The sequence below is a fragment of the Octopus bimaculoides genome, chromosome 2 (assembly GCF_001194135.2).
Source record: "Octopus bimaculoides isolate UCB-OBI-ISO-001 chromosome 2, ASM119413v2, whole genome shotgun sequence".
NCBI lineage: Eukaryota > Metazoa > Mollusca > Cephalopoda > Octopoda > Octopodidae > Octopus > Octopus bimaculoides.
Window position 1 is genome coordinate 63,187,611 of NC_068982.1, and position 10,643 is coordinate 63,198,253.

At 33.6% G+C, this 10,643-nt stretch overlaps 1 protein-coding gene across 4 annotated transcripts in view; it reads right to left on the reverse strand.

The window, feature by feature from the left end:
* Window positions 1-10,643, reverse strand: part of LOC128251080 (probable serine/threonine-protein kinase DDB_G0282963) — a 332,943-nt gene that overhangs the window by 41,650 nt on the left and 280,650 nt on the right. For all 4 annotated transcript variants that reach the window (XM_052977429.1, XM_052977434.1, XM_052977438.1 and 1 more), the window contains 2 exons: window positions 4,783-5,229; window positions 2,335-2,668 (listed from right to left, as the gene is read on the reverse strand). In XM_052977429.1, coding sequence (XP_052833389.1) covers window positions 2,335-2,668; window positions 4,783-5,125 — 677 coding nt within the window. In that variant the 5' untranslated portion in view covers window positions 5,126-5,229. The remainder of the gene's footprint in view (window positions 1-2,334; window positions 2,669-4,782; window positions 5,230-10,643) is intronic.

Below are 10,643 nucleotides of genomic sequence, written 5' to 3' on the forward strand. Positions count from 1 at the left end.
TGTGTGTGTGTGTGTGTGTGTGTGTGTGTGTGTAAAGCGGGTGCGCCTATAGTTGATAAGTACATTTTATACATAACTGTGAATATTATTCCTCTGGGGTTAAACCATAGAGCTTTCAGTAGCCAAGGGATGAGAGTGAGTTGGCTACAAATCGGTTTAGTTATTGGCATGACCAACACTGCACAGTTATGCAAACAATTTCTAGCCTAGACTTATGAGGCTTATGCAGAACGATAGCTATTGATTCGGAGCAATCACGGCTGCCTATATCCTATCTCGTTATTGTCCAGTTAATCCTTTCTTTTTTATTTCACACATTGTATTCTAACCTTATAATCTTGTATTCTTGCCTGCTTTTAGAAAATCACACAGATTGTCATCGATTTACACCGAGTATTCTGTTTTTTTGCTTACAAATTTACCTCGAACTTACATGTTTTATATCGTTTTTTACTTATTCCTCTTCCTATTTCTGCAACACATTCATGCTTAAATTCTTCCTCAACAAACTTACGCATGCGCCTGAACATGTAGTTCTTTATTCTCATTTTCCCGCTTTCTGATGAAATGCTGAAGTTCGAAACTTGTCAGACGTTTCTATATTCATTTCTTGAGCGCAAATATATCTGGCAATTCAAGTTATTTTAGTTATTAGTTTTGTACTTCAATCTGTCTGCCTGTCTGTCTGTCTTTTCCCCCATTCTTTCTATTTTCTCTCTTTCTATCTCACTCTAGCAATTTATATATGTAAACATAATATACTTCCATACACACATACACTTATGTATATATACATATACACACATATATGCATATGCATATTAACGCTTGCATGCGTATATGTGAGCGTGTATTTCTGCGCATGTGTGTATGTTCATTTATGCCAGTAGAGAATGTATTTCTTTATGTAATTATATGTAATAATATAATTATACATATATGCATTTAATATAACTAGGCCACTATATATCTATCAGAAAGTGAATTATCATTTCTTTCTAAAATTAAATTAAAGAGTTAGATATGATCTGTAATTTGGTGTAAACATGCGTTATATAAGATGATAAATAAATACTTTTAATATTCATTCTGTGAACACCTTAGTTTCACACAATAATCGTCACACGCAGATGCTATAATTCTATTTTTTCATCAGAGTTGCTTGATGCTTTTTTTGTTTATAAGCAGACAAATTAATATGTATTAATATATTGCTTGTTAAATATATTAACTCCCCTTTGTTAAAACGCAAGTTCTCTTTCTTTGTCTCTCTTCTCTCTCTCTCTTCTCTCTCTCTTCTCTCTCTCTCTTCTCTCTCCCTCTTCTCTCTCTCTCTCTGTCCCTCTTCTCTCTCTCCCCCTCTCTCCCTCTCTCTCTCAGGGTACAACTGTCAAGCACGAGTGTAAATAAGGAGTAACGTAATAATTTATCGTTATTTTCCTGGCCTTCCGTGATACATGATTGACATAATGATAATTAGCTTAGCTATGGTAATCTGTTTTCAAATCGCAATGATCCACAGATCACATTTATCTCCGGTTTCAGAAATGTTAAGCGGATGAAAGGTTAATGTCACCAATGCGTAGGATAATAAGCTATCGAAGTTAGCGTTTCTTGAGCAATGTACTTAAGACGTGAAATAACACGTCAATTAAATTATCTACTCCTTGTTAATGAAACAATTGTTATCAACTCTTGAAACTTGAATGTCCGAGTCACTAAAAGACACCGTAAATTGCAGATGACAGGCAGTAGTCCAATAATTCATTGTATGTTTATATTATACCCAAATGGTTCGATTATTTAAGACAAGTACACATACATAAATTCTTGAGTGCAGCAATGCTGTGAATATTGAAGTGGTTATATAAATATAATATTCTCAAAATAACGATATGTGAAATGCTTCCTTTATATCTTCTAATGCTTGGCAATGTTATTCTGATACATTCTAAAAGATATAAAATATGTAACGGTAATATCGCAAATATAGTAAATTCCCTAAAGATCGTGGTCTCTGTCTCTTTTCCTCTAAGTAATTTAAAATAGAATATTAAATTTAAAAATATATTACTTGAGAAAGAGAACAATTTTTACTGTATTTCTTCCTGAAAAATTAAACGAAATTAGACTAAGTAGTCCTTGTATAAAACATTACATTATGAGTGAAAAATACATATCTAATATATTAGAATAAAAAGCTTATTAGATGCTCTGGAATGTTGTTTAAAATGTTTTGTATCGATGAGCATTAAAAACTTTCCAAAATTATCATATTGCTTTTTTATGCTTTCAACATATTGTCGCCAAATATTTGAAACAGTCTGTACTTACCCATATGAATGTCCGATGATTAAATTTTTCTTTTTGCAATATCTGTCAAAAATTGCAAGGACATCGGCCAAAATCTCTCGGAAATGGTAAGCTCTCTTTTTTAATGGAATTTCACTCATACCATGACCGATTAGATCAGGAGCCACAATTTCGAAACCGAGGCTGGAGAAATAACTGATTTGTGTCTGCCAAATATCGGAACTTCCACCGACGCCATGAAAAAAGAACAGAACGATATTCTTCAAGGCCGAGGCTGAACGTATACCCATTTTGAAAAGCATTCTCTTTTGGTCTTTGGATAATCCAGAGAAAAGTACATTCGACCTCGCCTTGCCTTAAAGAAAAAAAAATATTGAAGTTAAGGATGGACGATTAATTTGATAATATATTGCAATAATCAAGTTGTTTATAATTTCCAATGAAGAATAACATTTCTTTTCTATCGTTTCCTCTCTCTTTTATCTTTATCTCACTCACTCTCTCTCTCTTACTCTTTCTCTCTCCCTCACACAAAATTTAATTTTTTTTTTTACATCTTTCTCTTTCTATTTAATTAGTCACTGATTAAACAAATATAACCATTATAGTTTCGAAACTAAACCTAATTAAACGCTAGTTTATCAGAGGGGATCTCACGTGTAAACAAATTGAGGATTCCTATAAAGCAGTGAGTTGGCAGAAACGTTAGCACGCCGAGTGAAATGCTCTGCGGTATTTCGTCTGTCGTTACGTTCTAAGTTCAAATTCCGCCGAGGCCGACCTTGCCTTTCATCCTTTCTGGGTCGATAAATTAAGTACCAGTTGCGTACTGGGGTTGATCTAATCGACTGGACCCCTACCCCAAAATTGCGGACCTTGTGCCTAGCATAGAAAAGAATATTCAGTATAGTGTTTAATCAAATTATCGAAGTATAAACTAAAAGTTTTCACATTTAGCTGCTAGGTGTTTTATTTAATTAGTATTCTTCGTTAGAATATAGTTTTAAAACTCTTTAAAAAGATAACAGATAATAGATTATTAGAGGACACATATAGAGTGTTGAACAAGAAATAAATGACAATGATGAAAGAAAATTCGACTGCGTTGAAAGTTAGGTCTATTCTTAAATGTATTAAAGGCACATTTTTCAACCAAAGATCTTGGAAATACATCATGTCCTTTTATATATAATGTATTAAGTGGTGCACGAAAATTAGAAGTATCTTTCATTTTGGTACCTTAGGGGTTAAACTTATTTTCATATACATTTGGAGCACTGATTCCAAAAGTGTCATTCATTTTCCTCTGTTGGCTATAATTAATTAAAGGTAAAAAAATAAATCAACCACATATAACTAAACCAGTTTATCCCATCTACTGAATTTGAGTGCATTGCAGTAAGATCTACTGTGATTGTAACTAAAAAAAAAATTAGTATAAAAGGTATACAATATTCTTGTATACCTTCGTTCATACATCTTTCTAGAGTGAGGTTTATCAGAACTCTAGCAGTGAAGTTTCCTGTCATAATATCTCCTCGAGTGTGCACCGCGCTTTCCCTTGTATTTCTACTTCTCTTTCATTGCTTTATACACCGGTTGGAATCCATTTCTCGCTTTTAACTAAAATCATCATGTTTTTCTGGATAGCAATCTGGTTGATTATAGAGATAATAGAGCTTGATGCTCATGCTACAGTTAAAATAACCAAAATTGGAAAGCAGGTCTTCCACTAATTTAGAACACATGTCTGCATAATATCTGTTAAAAAAGTTTTTGAGAACTTGAACAAAAAAAACAAAAAAACTACATGCCAAATATCGGGTTTGTCAATTACATTCATGAAACATTCAGAAGCTCTTTTATCTGAGGGTCATTAAAAGCCTCTGCCGTATTCTTTCTTTGCTGAATCCAGAGAATTTACTGCATAATATTCAAGCTCGACATTCACGTTCCAACAATTTGTTCTCTTTGGAAAACAGAAGAGTCATGCATTTTAAGTTATCTAAATTTAAATAACTGCAAAAAGCGAAAAAAAAAAAAAACGGTGGACTATATCATGAACGCATATATACAGACTAGAAAAGTTCTGAATTTGTGATATTGCGAAGGGAAAAATAATTGAATAAAAAACTGAGTGTCCATTAGTTTATCTAACCCCTGTATATGTCGACCAGAGAGAAAAACAGTTTGTACAAACATCCTTTTAGCTTTTACTGATTTCCCAAACATTTCCAAGATATGAAGAGTAAGTACACATCGAGTACTTCATGTTTTGCTGCTAATCAGAAAACTGAGGAATTATAAAATCATTACGTGTCTCTATGTTCAAGAAGCATTATCCTTAGATGCATTGATAGTAAAAGAATACATTATCACTCATGTTAGTATTCTTCTAAGTTATATATGTAAAAATTGCATGAGTCATTAAAGACACGTAAAAAAATAGTCAAATTTGTAAATACATACCATCATATGGGATATGTCTTTTGTGTTGAGCCCCTGGAGCATTTGAGGAAGCAGACATCTTGCTGAATCCATTCCGAACGTTGTTTTGGTTTGCATTAGGATCGGCAACGATACATTTGTTGCCGTAGAAATTGACACGTGGCACACGAAGTTCTACAGGCGGAAGTGACGAATTCTTGATCTGTTTTGCTTGCGGAAGTTGTTTATTGCGCATACGTGGATTGATATGTTGTATTCGCAAAACCCGACCTTTGCGAACTTCCACCAAATCTACATCGAGATTGGCGTTCGGTGCGGGGAAGACCTTGGAAGACCGACGAGGTTTTAAACAGGGAAAAGGCATCGTGAAATTTTCCTGGTGGGTGTTTATCGAAAATCTCCCACCTCAACGACTTTGGTTAACATGTCCGCGATCCCTGAATTTCGCTACCCCATGTTGGTACACAACTGGAAAGATAAAGAAAAATTATTATTTAAAGTTATTTTCATGAGTTCTTTGTCTTTTTATCATATACATTTAAAATAATTCAGTTTTGCACGTACAACGAAAGTTACATTTTTTGTGACGTAGAAATGTGTAAGACCTGTTCAAACGCCTTCTCAAACTCTAGTAAAATATCTTTAACAACAGTTTGATTAGCATACATCAGCAGAAATTCTCTACATAATTTACAGCAATATTATCAATATTATTCCCTGGAACCTACATTTTTTTAAAGTAGGGAGCATGCAGAATCGCTTGCATGCTGGGCAAAATGCCTAGTGGCATTTCGTCCGTTATTACCTTCTGAGTTCAAATTTATTTACTGCATATTCTCAAGAAGTTCAGCCTAAACCATCTTGTAAATTGCTCGGATGCGGCAATTCTGAGTGAATCAATATTCCCGGAACAATTGTCATAGTAGTAGTTTTAAAGCAATCAATCTAAAGTATACTGAAATCATTTGATTACATATTCACGGGATTAATTCAAATTAATCAATCCAGTTATGTGCATAAAGACAAATGCGAAATCGAAGTATTTCTTTTTATAGTTGGTAATTCTAGATATGTTCAAAAATGTTCTACTCGAAATAATAGGTCATAAGTGCAAATATTGTCGAATATATCAACTCCTCCAGTACTTGATTGTAAATTGAGTTCAACTTTCCATTCAGACTACTCATAGCGTTAGTTAAGTCCTCGAGATTCTTCTCAAATATTGTAATAGTTAAAAAGTTCAGATCAATTCTATTAAAAATGAAATTTCAATGAATCGTGGAAAGTATTGAACATGAACACGTCTTATGGTGTTCTAATCGATTTCGAATACTAATGAACACATATCTGGAAAGTGAAATCCTCGTGGATAATAGGCAGTAACCATAGAAATAAACAATTCTGCAAAACCCGCGATATGGCGACTAAGTCGATTACAAATGTCATTTTTATATTTTTCTCTTCAATATCATGAGTCTGAGATATTTTTAAATAATGACGGATAATTACTGGTATCCACAATACACAAAGAAAGCTAACGTAATCTATATTGGTTACCCTAAATCATAATATATTCTGCATATTAAGCTCCCGAGAAAATGGAGAAATATTTGCTACACAGATAGGTACATTAACTTTCAATTACTTCATATACCTCATATACATACATACAAGAAAACAAAACAAAAAACTGCTCTTGATTAAGAGCCGAGAAGCTGCTCATTGTATGCAGGATACCACAAACATATATAGCAGCAATAAAAATATTAGCAATTAATCTTTACTTCCTTTTATTTTGCGTTAACCGTGGCGACAAAGAGCTGCGTAAAAGTACATGCCCACAATACACTGCAATAAAAGCAAGGGCAATGAGAAAACCAATAAAAACATTTCAATATGGCAGTTTATCACAATATTGGAAATTAACCTTTTCAAGAAGAATATAGAAGTGAACAATCTAGATTAGAACGAACAATACATTTAAATGTGAACAATAAAATGCACACAACATAATAAGCACTTGACATGATCTAGACTCACAAAACTACGTTAATTTGTGGAGTTAAAGATGTAAAATAATTAAGGTTACTGAAATGATAATGCTAGTTAGAATTTAAAGGTTTTAAACGCTTCAGAAATATTAACGAGGACTAAAGATGATGATAATCTTGTGTTAGATAAATGATAATAATTATGATGATGATGATGATGATGACGATAATGATGATGATTACGACTATGACAACGCTTTTAGCGGTGTTGTTAATGGTTATACTAGTGATGGTTGTGTTGTTGCTGGTGGTGATTCTGCTGCTGTTGATGATGAACATAATTGTTCCCTCTTCTTCGCTGGTATTTCATTTATAATGAAATTTACTCATATCTTAAATGTAAGCTGATTCATCATATAGTTATAAAGCTTTAAAGTTTTTCAAATAGTATGAACTGGTATTATTATTTTAGTCTTTATTTTATAGACATTTTCATCTCACAACTGTTCCGTGTACCTAGGTCAGTCTGCATGATTTTCTCAAAAAGCTAAACAAAGAAAGAATGAGAAAAAGGTGTGTTATTGGGTAACAAGTAGAGATGTGTCATATTTATGGCTTTTCCAAGAGACCTAAACAAAATAAACACATCCAAGTTTAAGTGGTTGTGTTAAACAGAGAAACGTGTTTGGTCCGCTATTCAAAGATGACTCAATGTTCAGATGGTATTATTGAACCCAATGAAAACAAAATTTTGTCTTTTGAGCTTTGAAAGCTGAGCGACAGATTTCTTTTACTTAGAATGCATTTCTATGATACCAACATAAATAATTGTTAATGTAATAATCAAATACTACTTTTTCCATCTTGTTATCGATTTAACACCAATTACTTCACACATAAATGTAACTATATTGTTGTTAATGTTATGGAAAATGAATCTTTTCGAAAGATTCTTTGAAAAGGGCATTCCACTAGAAGAGACAGAAATGGAATCAAACGTTTATGAATAATAATCATAATCATACCAGAATATTTTGTTACGAACTACAAATAAAGGACAACTGAGGCGAAATGAGTGCAAATCACTTCTGATGATTTGACTATATAAGCAAACATAGAGAACTATAATATACTGATTCACTGATGGAAACTATTCAGCAAGCACAGAATTAAAGAGCTATAATGGACAATCACAATTTAACACAAGACATAAATAACTAGATGGCATTGGAGTGAGAAAAATTTACTTCCAGTAAATATAATGACAATCACATTCCAGCTGTTTCGCAGTCTGTTTTATGTTTTTAAATACCAAAATACACAAACATACATCCATGCTAATAAATACACTGATCTCTCTCTCTCACTCTTTCTCTCTCTCTCTTTCTCACTCTTGCTCTCTCTCTTTCTCACTCTTTCTCTCTCTCTCTCTCACACACACATACACACACACGCATATATATTTTACGTGCATGTGTGTTATATGTTTTGTATTTATGAAAAGATAATTCACTCGGTTATTACAGAAAGATTTGCACCACGTGCAAATTTCAGGCAACGTTCAAATAAGAAATTAGAAAGAGACGTACGAGTTGGACACCAAGTTAAACTGATTTTCTTTAGTTCATAACACAAAGTTGCAGCCCAAAAGAGAACGTGATGGTTACAGGATGTTCGGGTTAAATTTGACAATTTTTGGCTCCTTTTTGCAGGAATAGCTTGATTTATTGGTGAACAGTTAACGGTGTTACGTGTGAGATAAGGCTTAAAGTTTTAGTTGATATGGCTGATATACTTAGCTGATATGGAAGATTAGAAGTCACGTGAAAATTGGAAAAGCGTTATCTGCATCATGATGATCTGCGCTTGGGTATGAAAATACTAACATCAGGATTGATTATCAATGCCCTGTTAACACTGTGAAATCTGTAAGACATGACGTGAGCAGCTGACGAAGACGGGGGCCAGCTAGAAGGGACGCACCAGGCGTTATGAATGCGTTAGCACACTGAAGTTCGTGCAAGCAGTAAGGAGCAGGGACTTGGGTTCAATTCAAACGTGAACAGGCCCAGAAGTGATTACCGGGGAATTTCTACGATGTACTTGGAAAAAAGCGCGAGAAGTAACTCTATTAAATTTTAATTTATAAGTAGACATATATAATAAAATATGAGCTAGGTAGGGGCAATTGTTCTGTAGTAGAAAAGAGGGTGAGATTGGTTGAAAGTGTCTGACTGAGTATAATTTTTATAACAGAATAGAAAATTTCCAGTTAATATATTTGGTTACAATATTAACTTGATCCACAATTCCTCATTTGATATTAGAATTAATGTGAGAAGTTTAAAAAGAACACATTCGACATACACCTGTCTCAGTTTCAATAGATACATCGCATATCTGTAACTAAGCTAGATATTCTCTCACGCACACACTTGTTTCACCTCACGCTGATGGGAACAGGACAATTTTTACACTTAATAATAAGACATTATATCCAACTGCGCATCACATCTGACGCATGCTTTTACACTTAATATTGACATTTCTTCAATTAAAAAAACAAAAACAAAAACAAAAAACAATTCTCACAATAAAATATTTCTTTACATAAAATAGCACTGTTGATCTAATTTGACACAGCTGTCAAATAAGAAAATTTTTCTCCTTTCGCCATCTCTTTCCTCTGAATATTACATATTCCCGGAAAGTGAAGGTGAGAAACCAGCTACAAATGTTGTTCTGTAGAGGAAGTTAAGGAGGAAAGAAGGGATGGCTGCTTAGCTATAAGTATGAGAATGCATCCATGTCTGGAAACGGGAAAAACGGAGACTGGTAGCTGTGTTAAAGTGGTGTATGTGTATAAACGTATGCAAATGTGGGGATAGAGGGGTGTTTGTTAGTGGTGAGAGGGTGTTGGTGTATGTATGAAATTGTTGGATAGATAGTATGAAGGTGCGTTTATGAAAAAGTGAGAATGTCTGAACGTATGTGTTCGTGTGTGGATAAAGATATTTATGGAACAGATGGTATGACAAGAGAAAGGTGTAAGGTGTGATTCATGTGTGTGTAAGTATATAAAAAATTATGTAAGAGTGGAAAAATATTTTTCTATGAGTGAAAATTTCAAAAATGAGGAAAGCAAGGCTTGAAATCTTTGATGAGAAAAGACAACATCATAAAAATATAGCAGAACAATAAAATGTTCAAAGATTATGTAGAGTGTACAGATAGTGCTATGAGGTGTCTAAGACACTGGTATATTACATGAAGGAGGTAAAATAATTTGGGTAGAGAGGTGAAAATCCATAAATAAGGGATGTGGTGCAGAAAACAATGAAAATGTCAAGTGGAATAAAAATGGTCTTCTTTGAAAGAAAAACGAACTGTGCGAGGAAGAAAGATGTAAGAGAGGTGTATATTTGCGTGTGAATGTTTTAGCAAACTAAAGAGTAGCGGGCAAGCAGAAGTAACATGTGGAAGATAACGAAAAGTAATGTGCGTGTGTGTGTATGTGTGTGTGTGTATGTGTGTGTGTGTGTGTATGTGTGCAGTTAATGAGAGATAGATAGATACATTATTTACATTATTTACAATTGACAGATATTTGTCCTCATCTTGTTTGTTGTTAAAACAACGTTTCGGCTGATATACCCTCCAGCCTTCCTCAGGTGACTTGGAGAAAATTTCGAACCTGGGTTCTCATTCTTAAGGTATTTTTTCGATGTTATTATTATTATTATTATTATTATTATTATTATTATTATTATTATTATTATTATCATCATTACTCAGGTCACTGCCTGGAAGTGGTTAAGAGCGCGGGCTACTAACCCCAAGATTCCGAGTTCGATTCCAGGCAGTGACCTGAGTAATAATAATAACAATAAT